The sequence below is a fragment of the Ceratotherium simum genome, chromosome 28 (assembly GCF_057802395.1).
Source record: "Ceratotherium simum simum isolate JZ-2026a chromosome 28, ASM5780239v1, whole genome shotgun sequence".
NCBI lineage: Eukaryota > Metazoa > Chordata > Mammalia > Perissodactyla > Rhinocerotidae > Ceratotherium > Ceratotherium simum.
This window is the reverse complement of record NC_141927.1, coordinates 15,035,556-15,051,618: the sequence shown is the minus strand read 5'-3', so window position 1 is coordinate 15,051,618 and position 16,063 is coordinate 15,035,556. Positions and strand designations below refer to the sequence as shown.

Sequence of the window (16,063 nt, the reverse complement as noted above, 5' to 3'; positions counted from 1 at the left end):
CAGAGCTCAAAATCAGAGTGAAGACACAGTTCGTACAATCTAGCACACTCTTGGACCAGACTCCCTCACCTACTTCAGGTCTTTGCTGAAATGTCACCTTCTCAATGAAGCCTACTCTGAACCCTACGGAAATTTGCGAACTTCGTCCTCACCACACCCAATCCCCTGTAACTTGCTCTACTGTCTTCCATAGTATTGGCCCCCGCTCAGAACACTTCCTAATTTATTCATCATGTTTACTGCTTACTGTTTGGCTCGACTTAGAAGGATGTAAGCTCTGTAAGGGCAGGGCTCGGGGTCTCTTGTTCACGGACGAATCCCAAGTATCCAGAAACACACTGAACAGCAGTGCTTCAGAAAAATGTTTGTTGAATTAAACGAACAAATTTGGAATTTTAAAAGTGTTTTCTAACTCATTTTAGAATATTAAATCTATTTTACTATAAGTCATAAATCCTTCTGGAAGTAGAATATGGTAAGCTGATGCAAATCCCACAATATTCTGCACAGAACTATGAATCTGAATCAGTGTCTAGAAGCATTATTAAAAGATGATTTTTGTTCTAAAACCCAATTCATGGTTCAGCAAGACTAACATGGTTTGAAGCAGAAATATACAAAATGTTATAAATCTCAAGTCACTTTAAGTTTCTAAATGCAGACTGAAGTCTAAATAAACTTAGCAGCCAGGTCCTTAATTTCACTTATTTGCCAAATAAATAGCATTAGAGCCAATGAGACGCTAAATTTGGGAAAAGAAATTTAAAAAAATTCCAAAACCCAAGCTAAAAGAACCACAGAGTGTGATATTTTATGTATACTTTATAAAAGCATTTCTGGCCAGCAGTATTTGTAGTTGGAGTCTGAAGACTCCCAGTGCAGTCTGCTGTCGTTAGGGGCCATCACTGGCAGGAGGGAAGGGCTGGGCTCTCAGCGTCCGGCGGGAGGAGCACCGCTCACTCACCCTGCAGATGTACTGGTTCCGCTCTCCGGGCGAGAAGGTCTGCGAGCGCACGATCACGCTGCTCCTCACGAAGGGGCGCTGCCGAGCGCTCAGGCCGCCGCGGTCCTTGGGGCGAACTGTCAGACTGGCATTACCTGCCTCGTCCGTATTTGTCTCTTTATCAACCTACGATAGAAGTCAGTAATTTGTCAGGAGTGGATGGACGTGGATACGTTTATGCTCCTCTCTTCTAAGTATGGAAGAAATATCTACTGCTACAGCAGAGACCCATCTGGCCCCAGGGCCACTTCTGGGAGAAAGGCTTTGTGCTACTCCTGATGGAAACCCGGGGAGATGGTTTTCTACAGAGTTCTTAAGAAGTTACCCTCTGAGGGCAGGATAACGTCTGTCCCACAGGGTTACCCATAAATGGAGGCGCCACCTCTAACAGATTAGACCTAAGTCTGTCTAGATTTACAGAGCATAAATGTGGCTCTATAAATAATCTTATTTGGGAATGCTTCATCACTAAACATTATTCAACTTTCTGATTAGTTTTTTTCCAGAATAAATGATAAAAGTAATTAAACATAAGAAAATGAAAATATACTACTAAGTTACAGGTTTACATAGAATTACAGGTTTGCAATTATACATATACGACTATAGCAACTACTGTGAAGCTGAGTTTGGATTTTTGCTGAGTTTGGATTTTTACTGGATCTTTGGAAATGTAACAAAAAATAAAATTTAAGTAAAAACAGAAGTTTTTCAAAATACAAATTCTATAGGCATAGGAAGATGTCTATGGTTGATCTTACAGGTAGAACTTGATTCCAAACCTGCCTCGTGCTGGTTTGCTCCTTTATAAAAGGGAAGTCTTCGGTCAGGGCATAATATTATTTTTCTCAGGAATAAAGAAATGGAATTTCCCAAACTCTTTATCAACATCCCAAGTTTGCCAGCATCGTCAAAGCTTGAAAACGATCTTCCCCTCTGGGGATGGCAGTCTCAGTATGTCTCTCACTTAACTAGCAAAGTTACCTGCTTAATAACCTGGCTGGCACCTGTGCCTAAGCTGAGTCACCTGCGACCTTCCAGGAGCGGCTTCAATTGGAACACCATCTGACTAAAATGAACTTCAAATGTTTACTTCATGTTTGAAATTGAATAAACTTACCAAGTGTTTGAGACTTCATACAATTAAGTAGTCATCCTGGTGTTATCCAGGAGATTCTGAAAACGCTATTAACGAACATTCACAGAGATCTAAATAGCACTATTTATCTTCTTTATAAAATTTAAGTGGAGAATGAATATTGTGGGTCCATTCAAAAATTTTAAAGCATTTACAATGCTTCTCACAGCCTACTCCCATAAATGCCTGTCATGATCAGTGTTGGCACAAAACTCTAACATGGAATCATACCCGAAGAGACACACCTGGTCTACACGGTGCCTGGATGCGATTGGTTTCAGGAGAGCACAGTGAGAACACTCACCAGGGTGGGTGTCCCAGCAGGCGGCTGGCTTCCAAGGTCTTTGGCATAGCTGTTGTCTTTCCCGCTCACGTCTTCATTCATCTCAGGCACACTGGGGCATGAACTTAAGCCCTCTGCACAGCTACTGTGCCCTGGCAATTTGACTTCAGCCTCTTCCTCAGCCACCATTTCATCGGAGGCCTCTCTCAGCATTGCTAACCTATGGTGAAACGCAACACACACACTTTAGGTCAGGCAGGCGTGCTCTGCAAACAGTGCACATTAACCATTATCTGGGCGAGGAACAGACTCACACACAATCATTCAAGCCATTTCTTTGGCTAGAACTTTTACTAAAATGCTCACGAAAAATAAAACAATCATCTTACTCTCTAGCAATCTGCAGCAAAACCACCGTAATTTAGTACTAAAAAGTTCAATTCATGAAATTTGACTTCATTCCTAGATATTAAAAGAGATATTCTGAAAATCACATATGAAGTTTAACCCCACCATTTAAAAATATCGACACTCACTACAATATAATTTGGTATTAGTTGTTCATTTATTGTAAAATTATATCATATGACAGAAAGGAGTGACTCGCTGCTAAGAGTGAACAGATATAAGGATTAGAAATATCCATTATCAACTGTGCTCACAGTCCAGCAAAGGTAGAAGGGGATTTTACTACTGAAATAACAGAAGACTTAATGCCATATGATCTTGTCTTTAACAAAAGCCAAGGCACAGGCTTGCGTGGCATTACACGTGAGGGTCCAGAATATAAATACAATTTATATTCTGTATAAACTGTATTGACAGGAAAGCAAGAGTACACGGATGGTTTAGAATATCTCAAGCCTTGTGAGTTTCATGTTCTTAGAATGGAAACATTTTTTCCACTGATAACTAAAAGTGGAGTTTCAACTGTGATTGGTGACATACTGACAACTTGGCACAGACTAGTTATTAAACGCCTAGTCGTGAAACGAATACAGGGACAACTAGCAATGAATACTTTGAATTATAAATTCCTTATGTTACATACTAAGTGCATTTTTTGAAATGTCTATTAAACAAATTGTATTTTACATACCCAAGGAAGGCTGAGTATTTAAAGATACCATGATGAACCTTATAATCACTCTCATATTTATTTTTTTTGCAGTGCTCTGATTTTTATTCACTATAAAGAGCTTTTGATAAGAACAAAGTATATCTGTACCTTTTTACATCACTGTAGTAGCTGTTCCTTCCCAATGTCCATGATTGTGTTATTTATGATATATCCTGTCACTCTAAGTTTGTAAAAAATTTTATATATACACACATGCATGCTATATATGTACACACTTATATGTGTTAACAGTTCAATCAAATGTAACAGTATACACAACTATATATACAAAATTAATCCAAATGATTTCACATATATACTTAAAAACACTGACACATCCACCAAAATTTGTTTTTAGAGAAAGCAGTGCAAACAAGGAAAGATAGTTCTTTATACATATGTGAATCTATACAAAAGCTGGAATAACCATTTTTTCTTTTTTTTTAAAGGATGGGGTACGGATAATGAGGAGGGAACAGAAAAAGAGGGTGAAAGTGGTAACAAATAGACAAATGACAACTCAGAAGCCGTTTTCTAAATATCTGCTTTGACTTACCAGAGCCTAAATGGTACTTCTGGTAATTTAAAAGAAAAGAGTATCAGTTCTAAAATTTATCTATGACTACAATAGATTACCATACCTTTCAAAACAGAGAGTTTAGATTTAAAATTTTAAAAAGCTCAGGAAATAATGTCAAAATTACCGAAGCAAGAACAAAAAGTCTCACTCGTGTGCTAACTTTGCGCACCAGCTCACCATTCCCTCCTTCAACTCGCTAATGACCAAGGAGAGCCCCTCCTCTGGGGCAGCTCCCTGAAGCCGCACTGCTCTCCATTAATTCCAGAGTGACAGAGGAACCTCTAGAGGTTTCCCTGAAAGTGTCTTATGAGACACTAAACACATCCTCTTTGAGTTCCCAGCAGCAAAAGGAAAGAGCGGTTACCAGTCTCCTTCGGGACCCCTCTGTTCTTCTTCCGGCCCCGGCTCTGCTGCTTCTTCTTGTGCTAATTCTTGTTCCACAGCCAACAGCTCGGCTGATGTTCTTGCAAGTAAGGCCGACACTGCATCCTGGAGAATATAAAACAGACGGCAAGTAACATCATATTCTTTGAGAAATGATTTAAAAACTCATCAGATGGGGATTTATGCTTCCAGTTGTGAAAAAGAAGGTGATACTACAATAGCCAAGACTTGGAAGCAACCTAAGTGCCCATCAAGGGACGAATGGATAAAGAAGCTGTGGTATATATACACAATGGAATACTACTCAGCCATAAGAAACGATGAAATCCAGCCATTTGTGACAACATGGATGGACATTGAGGGTATTATGCAAAGTGAAATAAGTCAGAGGGAGAAGGTCAAATACCGTATGATTTCCTTCATTAAGTAGTAGATAATAACAACAATAAACAAACACATAGAGACAGAGATTGGATTGGTGGTTACCAGAGGGGAAGGGGGGAGGGAGGAGGGTGAAAGGGATAATTTGGTACATGTGTGTGGTGATGGGTTGTAATTAGTATTTTGGTGGTGAACATGATGTAATCTATGCAGAAATAGAAGCGTAATGATGTACACCTGAAATTTTTACAATGTTATAAACCAATGTTACTGCAATAAACAAAAAATTAAAAAAAAATAAAAATAAAAAAATAAAAAATAAAAGAAGGTGATACTAGACCCAATTCTCCTGCTGAGATCAAACAGAAAAGCTGAATAAAATAAAACAAAAAGGAAACAAACCAACTCCAGCTGTTTTAAAGCAATGAAGAACAAGAAAGGCGATCAGGTCTAGAGGGCTGAGATCCCAGGGAGAAGGGAAGTGCAAGCAGGAGACACGGCCATCACTGCCACACTTCTCCCTCGGGAGTGTGTGTCATTCTAGTGATGAGGCATACAGGCTAAGCAGACTGTGAATGCCAGAACTTGGGCAGTGTTGGCAAGATGCAAAGATGAAAACTGAGGTGAGGACTTCCAAGGCAGTCAGCATATGAGGGGTCAGAGAAAATGAAGTGTCAAGTGAGCCCAATATTCCTGTTGAGGCATTTGCCATTCTTTTTCTGTTTTTTTTTGTTGTTGTTGGCGAGGAAGATTAGCCCTGAGCTAATATCTATTGCCAATCCTCTTTTTGCTGAGGAAGACTGGCCCTGAGCTAACATTCGTGCCCATATTCCTCTACTTTTTATATGGGACGCCTGCCACAGCATGGCTTGACAAGTGGTGCGTAGGTCCATGCCCAGGATCCGAACCCACGAACCCTGGGCTGCCGAAGCAGAGCACGTAAACTTAACCACTACACCACTGGGCCGGCCCCAGCATTTGCCATTCTTAAGCTGCATATGTGCAGAGCAAGAAGCTGAAAAACAAAGCAGAAACTACCTGGTCAGAGGCTAAAACAAAACAGTAAGCAGATAGTTCAGTTGCCTTGTGGTCCTAGGGAAAGAAAAATTGGAATTCAGGTCCCTCAAGTGATCCAGGTGATCTGCCCATATCATAATCTGCCTTCCAGAGAACATTACACCCTCTCTGGAGGAAGGTATCAGCCAGAGCCTCCACCATCTTTCATACATAATACCCAGCATCCATCCCACTGGAAATGAAAGCCAAGAAAAACAACAGACAAAAGAGGCAGACCCACAGGTGATCCACATACTGCAGTTATTTAGAGACGAAATTTAAAATTTTACATTAGTATGTTCAAGAAAACAGAGGAAATCATTGAGAATATCACTACAATAAATACAAAGAAAAACACATTAGCACATCAGAGTGAAACTGCTGAAAATCAAAGAAAAAGAAGAAATTTTACAAGCAGGGAAAGAAAAAAAGATGCAATGCCTTTTAAGAATCAACAATTAGACTGTCCTCCAACAGCTCAACAAAATCAATGGAAATCAGATGACAACAAAATGATCTCTTTAATGTGACCAGAGAAATAACTGCCCAGCTAGAATTCTAAATATGCAGCAAAAAAAAATGTCCTTCACAAATGAAGTTAAAATTAAAATAATAGACCTGTACTAAAAGAAATACTAAAGGGAATTCTTTGGGCAGAAGGAAAATGACCCAAATGGAAGGACAATAATGCAGAAAGGAAAAGAATACATCAGAAAGGGTAAAGATGTGGAGAAATGCAAATGTACATTGTTAATAAAACAACAATAATAATAATGTCTTGTGGGATTTAGACTATATGTAACTAAAATATAGGACCAGTAATTGCACAGAAAGAAGAAAGGGAATAAACAGAGTTCAAGTCTTTTAAATTCCTTGCACTATCTGGGAAAAAGTAAAAGCACTAATTTAACGTAGTTTCTAATAAGTCAAGGATGTATGCCGTAATCATCAGGGAAACAGCAAAAAATAAAAGACTGTATTACTAATGATCTAATAGAAGGGAAAATGAAATTTAAAAAATACTTGATTAATCCAAAAGAAGGGAAAAAAGGAACAAAGATAGGACTAAAAGAAAACAAATAGTAAGGTGATAGGGTCAAACCCAAATATACTACTAATAGCATTAATCAAAACCAACTATGTATTGCCTACAAGTAGAACACTTGAAATATAAGGACTCAGGATGAAAGTGAAAGGATGGAAAAAGATAAACCATGCAACACTAATCAAAAAAAAGACTGATATAGTTTTATTAATACCAGACAAAATAGACTTTTAAAATAAGAGGTACTATTAGAGATAAAAAGGAATATTTTATAACGATAAAAGGGTCAGTTGAAGAGAAAGATACAATATAATGCTCAATTTATATTCACCTAATAACACAGACACAAAATACATACAGCAAAGACTAACAGAACTAAGAGGAGAAAAGACACCTATAATCATAAGCTGGAGATTTTAATATATCTCTCAATAACAGATAAAATAAGCAAGCTGAAAAATCAGCAAATGTAGAAGATTTGACAAACCAAATTAACAAACTTGACCTGCAGAAACTACATTCTTTTCAAGAGCACACAGAACTTTTACTAAAACTGACCACATGCTAAGCCATAAAGCAAGTCTCAATATTTTGTATGATTGAAGAGTATGTACCCTGTTCTCCAAAAACAGTGACATAAAACTAGAAATCAATAACAAAAAGATAACTAGAAAGCTCCACTGTTTGGGAATTAAGTAAATATACTACTAAAAAAACTCATGGATCAAACAAGAAATTACAATGGAAATTATAAAATATTTTTAATTCAATGATATTTTGATAATGTCACATTATCAAACTTCTGGAAAGCAGTGAAAGCTGTGCTCAAAGAGAATTTTTTAGCCCTAAAAGCATATATTGGAAAAGAAGGTTGCAAAACAATTATCTAAGTATCATCTCAAGAAGTAGAAAAAGAGCAGCAAGTTAAAGCCAGAGAAAGTAGAAGCAAGGAAATAATAAAGAGCAGAACTGATAAAATAGAAAACACATATATAATAGAGAAAAATCAACAAGGCCAAAAGTTGTTTCTTTGAACAAAATAAAAAATCTGACAAGTTCTTGCAAGAGTGAGAAAAAAGAAGGCACAAATTGCCAATATCAGGAATAAAACAAGAGTACACAGCAAAATCCTTGCATATATGAAAAGATGATAAGAGCATATCATGAAAAACTTTGTGTCAAAATTTTCATAATTTAAGATAAAATGGACAAATCCTGTGAAAAATACAACTTACTAAAACCAATGCAAGTATAGAAAGTTGGAATAGTCCTATAACTAATAAAGAAATTGAATCTGTAATTTAAAAACAATCCACTAGCCCTTTTCAACTGGAATTCCAAGAGAATTAAGCCCTAACGCCCTCAGGCATCCATTATGCTAAAACAAAACAAAACATCTAGAAAGAGATAAGTTATATACCATCCTTGGGAGAAATAAGAAAATAGTCACTGAAAACACTTTTTGTCAGGCTTACTTCTCTCACAGAAGCCTGGCTGAGAAAGGCTGCTTCTCACAAAGAAAACTACAGGGTGGGTGGGTGAATTCTCCCAAATATTTAAGGAAGATGACACCTATCTTACAAAAACTTCTGCAGCAAGTAAAAAAGAAGGAATATTTTCCAACTTGTATTGTGAAGCCAGCAAAACCTTGATATCAAAAAATGACCAACACATTACAAGAAAAGAAAATTAAAGACTAATCTCCCTCATGAACATAAATGAAAAAAACCCCAAACGTAAAATCAAGAAATCAAATCCAGCAATATATATAACACATATAAAACACACCACAACGAAGTCAATTTTATTCCAGGAATCCAAGGGCAGTTTAACATTCAGAAGTCAATCAATGTATAATCCATCACATTAAAAGAATAAAAGAGAACATCCATGTAATAAGAGCTATAGTAAAAATGTTTGATAAAATTCAATACCCACGCATAACAAAAACTCCTAGCAAACTAGAAAGAAAAGGAAACTTCCTTAATCTGATAGCAATGATCTATAAACAGCCTCAGAAAAATCATTCTAAATGATGAATTATTGAAAAGGCTTCACTTTGAAAAAGTATAGTATTATCTACAGAGGTAGAACACTAAGCCAATGGAACAGAATAGTAAATCCAGGAACAGACTCACACATGTAGAGGCCGTGTAATCTATGACAGAGGTGACACTGCAGTGCAGTTGGGAAAGAAAGTACTTTCAACAGATGCTGGGTCAATCGGCTATCATACGGGGCCGGCTCCGTGGCTTGGCGGTTAAGTGTGCGCGCTCTGATGCTGGCGGCCCGGGTTCGGATCCCGGGAGCGCCCCGAGGCACCACTTCTCCATCCAACGTGAGGCCGAGTCCCACGTACAGCAACTAGAAGGATGTGAACCTATGACATGCAACTATCTACTGGGGCTTTGGGGGGAAAAAACTGAATAAATAAAATCTTTAAAAAAAAAAAAAAAAAAAAAATCGGCTATCATACGGATAAAAAGAAATCTTAACCCCTACCACGTACCTTACACAAATTTAATTTCAGATGGATTAATTTCAGATCAGATCTAAATATGAACAGTAAAACAATAAAGCTTTTATAAGACAATACAGGAAAATATCTTTATGGCCTTTGGGTAGGCAAATAATTCTTAAATAGGAAAGGAAAAGCACTCAACATAAAGGGAAGAATTGATAAATAATACTACATTAAGAAAATGAAAAGGTAAGCCATAAAATGGGAAAAGATATTTGCAATAAATCTATTTGACAAAACATTCAAATCTAAAATTAAGAACTCTGTCACCCTGTTTAAAAAAGAACCTAATAGAAAACTGAGCAAAATCTTGAACAGACATTTCACAAAACATGACATCCATTTAGCCAATAAACCTTATAATCAGGGAAATGCAAAAAAACATAAGAGAGTGCTATATACCTGCTAAAATGGCTAAAATGAAAGAAGATAAATAGTATTGTTACCAAAAGACGTGTACAAGAATGCTAATAGCAGCACTATTCATAATAGCTTCCAAATTAGGATCAACTCAAATGTCCATCAATAGCAGAATGGATAAACTGTGATATGATTACACAATGAGATACACAACAATGAGCATGAATGAACTACAATTACACAAAACAACATAGATGACTCTCACAAACATAATGTTGAGTACAAGATGCCAGACATAAAAGAATATATACTGAATGATTCCATTATATAAAGTTCAAAGACAGGCAAAACTACTATATGGTGATACAAATCAGAAAAGAGATTACCCTTAGGGGAGAGTGGTAATGACTAGGATGGGGCACAAGGGAGGATTCTGGGGTGCTGGTAATATAGTATACCTTGATCTGGATGGTAACTATGCAGGTGTGTTTGCTTTGTGAAAATTCATCAGAAAATTCACATAAGATTTGGGCATCTTGTCATAAATCTCTCCATCACCCCTCTCCAAAAAAGAAGTCAGAGAGTGAGATTAGAATAAGATAAAAAGTGTAATAAAAAAGTGTATATACATAATCAGACTATAAACCAACTAGACCTAACAAACACTTGTAGAACACTCCACCTAACGGCGGCAGAACACACATTCTTCTCAAGTGCACATGGAACATTCTCCAGGAGAGACCATACGCTAGGTCACAAAACAAGCCTCAATAAATTTAAAAGGACTGAAATCATACAAAATATGTTCTTTGACCACATTGTAATGAAATCAGAAATCAATAACAGAAGGAAATAAGAAATTAACATATATGTGGAAATTATCATATTCCTTTGACCAATGAATCAAAGAAGAAGTTACAAGGAAAACTATAAAATACTTCAAGAAGAATGAAAATTAAAACACAACATACCAAAATTTATGAGATGACGCTAAAGCAGGGCTCAGAGGTAAATTTATAGCTGTAAGCACTTACATCAAAAAAGGAGAAAGATCTCAAATAAATAACCTAAACTTCTACCTTAAGAAAATGGAAAAAGAGGAAAATACACCTAAAGCAATCAGAGGGAAGGAAATAATAAAGACTAGAATAGAAATTCATGAAATAGAAAAAAGAGAAATATTAGAGAAAAATCAATGAAACTAAAAGTTGGTTCTTTGAAAAGATCAAAAAAGTTGACAAACCTTTAGCAAAGTGTGACCAAGAAAAATAGAGAGAAAGCTCAAATTACTAAAATCAGGAATGAAAGAGGAGACATCACTATCAACTTTACAGATATAAAATGGATTATAAGAGAATACTATGAACAACTGCATGCCAACAAATTAGATAACCTAGATGAAATGGGCAAATTCCTAGAAAGACAAAAACTCCTAAAACTGACACAAGAAGAAAATTCTGAATAGACTAATAACAAGTAAAGAGATTGAATTAGTAAACAAAAACCTTCCCACAAAGAAAAGTCCAGGCTCAGAAGGCTGCAGTGGTGAATTCTACTGAACATTTAAAGAAGAATTCATATCAATTTTTTTTTTTTAAATTGGAAACCTTGGACTTTTTTTTTTTTTTTGAGGAAGATTGGCCCTGTGCGAACATCTGTTGCCAATCTTCCTCTTTTTCTTTTCTTTCTCCCCAAGGCCCCAGCACTTAGTTGTGTATCATAGTTGTAGAATTGTAGTTTTTCTATGTGGGACACCACCTTAGCATGGCTGCATGAGTGGTGAGTAGGTCCACGTCCAGGATCTGAACCAGCGAACCCCGGGCCACTGAAGCAGAAAGCGTGAACTTAACCGCTACGCCACCGGGACAGCCCCAATATCAATTCTTCTCAAACTCTTCCAAAAGGGAGAAGAGAAGGAAATACTTCCTAACTCATTCCATGAGGCCAGGATTACTCTGATTTCAATACCAGACAAAGATATCACAAGAAAACTATGAATACAAACAAGTCCTCAACAAAATACTAGAAAACTGAATCTAATAGCATATAAAAAGGATTATACATCATGACCAAGTGGGATTTATCTTAGGAATGCAGGGTTGGTTTAACATCTGAAAATCAATAAATCATATGAACAGAATAAAGGACAAAAACCACATGATCATCTCAACAGATGCTGAAAAGCATTTGTCAAATCCAACAGCCTTTAATGATATAAATACTCAATAAACTAGAAAAAGAAGAGCACTTCCTCAACCTGATAAAGGGCATCTACCAAAAACCCACAGCAAAAATCACACCTAATGGTGAAAGAACGAAAGCTCCCTTGCTAAGATCAGGTACAAGACACGGATGTCTGCTCTCATCTCTTCTTTCAATATTATATTGGAAGTTCTAGCCGGGGCAAAAAGACAAGAAAAATAAATAAAAGGTGACCGGAAAGGAAGAAGTAAAACAAACTTTATTTGCAGAAGATATGAACTTCCATGTAGAAAATCCTAAGGAATCCACTAAAACACTATTAGAACTAATAAATGAGCTCAGCAACGTTTCAGGATACAAGATAAACAGCTAAAAACCAATTATGCAATGAAAAATCTGAAAATGCCATTAAGAAAGTTCTATTTACAACAGCATCAAAAAGAATAAAATTAACAAAGGAAGCGCAAACTTGGACACTGAAAACTACAAAACATTGTTAAATGAAATTAAGGAAGATCTAAATAAATGGAAAGACATCCTGTATTCATGGATCAGAAGACTTAAAACCGTTAAGATGACAACATCGCCCAAATTGACCTACAGACTCAGTGCAATCTCTATCAAAATCCTAGCTGTCTTTTTTTTGTGGAAATTGACAAATGGATACTAAAATTCATATGGAAATGCAAGGGACCCTGAACAGACCAAACCATCTCGAAAAAGAAAAAGTTGAATGACTCACATGTTCTGACTTCAAAATAATTACAAAGCTACAGTAATCAAGGCAATGTGAACCTGGCATAAGTACAGACATACAGATTAATGGAACAGAATTTAGAGTCCAGGAATATAAACGCTCACATGTATGGTCAATTGATTTTTGGCAAGGGTGCCAAAATAATTCAATGGAGAAAGAATAGTTTTTTCAACAAGCAACATTGGGACAACTGCATACCCAGATACAAAAGAATGAAATTGGAGTCACTCCTCACATCACACATAAAAAACAACTCAAATGGATCAGAGGGCTAAAAATAAGGCTAAACTTTTAAACTCTCAGAAGAAAACACAGGAGTAAATTTTTGTGGTGTTAGGTTGGGCAAAGCTTTCTTAGATATGACATTAACAGCACAAGCAATAAAAGAAAAAAATAGACAACTTGGACTTTTATCAAAATTTAAAACTTTTGCACTGTAAATGAAACCACCAAGAAGTAAGAAGACAACCCACAGAAGGAGAGAAAATATCTTCAAATCACTTATTGGTAAGAGACTGGTATCAAGAATATACGAGGAACTCTTAAAACTCAATGATAAAACAAGAAATAGCCCATTTAAAAAACAAACGATCTGAATAGACAGTTCTCAAAAAAAAAAAAAAAAAAGAAATACTAATGGCCAATAAGTCCATGAAAATATGCTCAACATCATTAGTCACTAGGGAAATGTGAATCAAAACCACAACAAGATACCACTTCATACCCTCTAGCATGGCTAGAATCAAAAAGAAAGATTAATAACATGTGACAAGGATGTGAGGAAACTGGAAGCTTCCTATACAGCTAGTGAGAATACACAATGGTACAGGCACTTTGGAAAAAACAGAGCTACTATATGACCAGTAATTACACTCCTAGATATATGCCCAAGAGAAATACAGACATATGTCCACACAAACTCCTGTATACAAATGTTCATAGCAGTATTTTAGTAACAGTTAAAAAGCAGAAACAGTCCAAATGCCCATCAGCTGATGAAAAGAGAAACAAAATGCTCTATACCTATAAAACGGAATATTAATTGGGAATAAAAAGGAGTGAGGTACTAATACATGCTACAATATGGATGTACTTTGAAAACATTATGCTAAGTGAAAGAAGCTAGTCACAAAAGAACAAATATTGTATTATTCCATTTATATAAACTGTCCATAATAAGCAAAGTTACAGAGACAGAAAGATGATTAGAGATTGCCTTGGGTGAAAGGGGTGAGGGCGAACTGGGAGTTACTGCTAATGGGTATGGGGCTTCTTTTTGGGATGATGACAATGTTCTAATATTAGATTGTGGTGATGGTTGCACAACTCTGTGAATGTACTAAAACCACTGAATTCTGTCCTTCTAATGGGTGAATTGTACGCTTTAAATAGGTGAATTGTATGGTATGTAAATCATATTGCATTAAGCTTTTAAAAAAACCTTATACACAGTGTGACCATTACAAAAGCATTCTTAAAGGTAGAAACCGTATTTCATCATCTCATGTACCTCACTTAGGGTCTACCACAAACCTGGGCATGTAATATAAGCTCTCCCAAAGTATTTGTTTCCCTTTCTCCACCTACCACAACATCCACTATACATTCTTGCACATAGTAGATGATCAATAAAGTACTGTTGCTTAATTATGTGACTTTTGCTTAGTAAACTCTTTCCTCATAGATAGTCTAAAATAAACTTGAACTCAGTAACAATATCTACAAATGCCAAATCAGTGATGAATGGCCTCACAAAATTCTCCTTTGTAAACTTTTCTTGAAGTATTGAAGTATGACTGTTGGTTAGAACAAACTTTTTAATAGAAAATATTTCTGGATATTGGTGTTACAAATGGAAACTAAGACGCTGTTTAGGCTTAACAATTTAACGTTTGCAAAATACAAGAGTTCCAAATGTATAACTTGACAGTGGAATCAAAGATGTGAACACAGTGTATGAGAGTGCAAATTTAAATCAAAAGGTTTTCCATGGTCACTTAAACAGTGAAGCCTCCACATCATTTTACTTTTACAGAAGGAAGTAGGGGCAGAAACGAGTGATTCTTTTATAAACTGTACTTTAAACAAAGCTGGAAACTATCATTCTTTCTTTCTTTTTTTTTCTTTGTTAGGAAGCTGGGGAAAAAGGGTAAGCTGCGAAAGCAGAAAGAGAGTGAAAACAAAACAAAACACACTGGTGTCACAGCATTCTCTTTTCCATATCATTTTATTAAATTGTAACGACTTTTTTCTCTAATTTTGACTCACCAAGTCTACAGAATCTACTAATGGTTGGTTTGGTTGAAATACAGAATCCTCATTTTCTTCTTCATTCTTTTTGCAAGGCATTTGTTTAGAAGGAAGCAAGTTATACCACAGAGTGAAAATCTCATTGGAAAATGGTAAATCTGCCAGGCTGATCTGAGTTCCAGCCTATGGGAAATGAAAGGAAAAAAAGAAAGAGAGAAAATAAAATGTTTAAATTCATATTTGCTCCCTCTGATATAATTAAGATTATCGGGCAAGCTTGTTTTTGGGAAAAAAATACAATACTCGTGATATAAAGCATTGGTGCATTTCTTTAAAACCTGGAGATACCTTACATTTTCAGGTGTAACTAAATAAGAAATAATCCCAATCTAAAAGCCAACCCTGGGATGATTTTGTGAGACACCATTTTGCCAAAACCTAATGACTAAGCTTGCAACTTGATAAGTGTGGAATTATTTCTAAATGAAAATTTAAAAAATAAAAATAAAAGAATAAATGACTAAGCATAAACCATAATACGTCTTATAATATGCCATAAGAGTGCTTTGATTATTACTCACAAAAACCCAGTATCCACTGAAAATTTTAAAAACAAACAAAAACTCCACTGTGCATCTTAAATGAGAAATCAGATAGCAAAATTTTTCTTTGGATAAGTTAATAGACTGTCAAAAAAAATTAAAGGTTAAAAGCTTTTACATTCCACCAAATCACACATATCGGCCAGAATCTAAATTAAACTGCACCATTTTTTAAAAGGCTATCAATTAATATATTTACTAACTTTATGGAGCTTGTGACATATACATCTATTATACTAAGCCTTTCTGACAGCCTAATGAGTCTGTTACATTTGCTTCTTTCTAACTTCCTTTATTGTCAAACAATATTATCAAATATATTTTTTCATATAAAGAAAAGGAAATATTAATAGGAAATCTATCACTCTTTCACATTTTGTT

The 16,063-nt window shown here is 35.9% G+C and overlaps 1 protein-coding gene across 1 annotated transcript in view; it reads right to left on the bottom strand.

Annotated features, from left to right (window-relative positions):
• WWC2 (WW and C2 domain containing 2) overlaps positions 1-16,063 on the bottom strand; it is a 204,608-nt gene that overhangs the window by 27,277 nt on the left and 161,268 nt on the right. Inside the window, exons 16-19 of the mRNA XM_087418330.1 lie at positions 15,099-15,263; positions 4,489-4,613; positions 2,446-2,644; positions 965-1,129 (exon numbers count right to left, since the gene is read on the bottom strand). Of these exons, the coding sequence (XP_087274456.1) occupies positions 965-1,129; positions 2,446-2,644; positions 4,489-4,613; positions 15,099-15,263 (654 nt within the window). The remainder of the gene's footprint in view (positions 1-964; positions 1,130-2,445; positions 2,645-4,488; positions 4,614-15,098; positions 15,264-16,063) is intronic.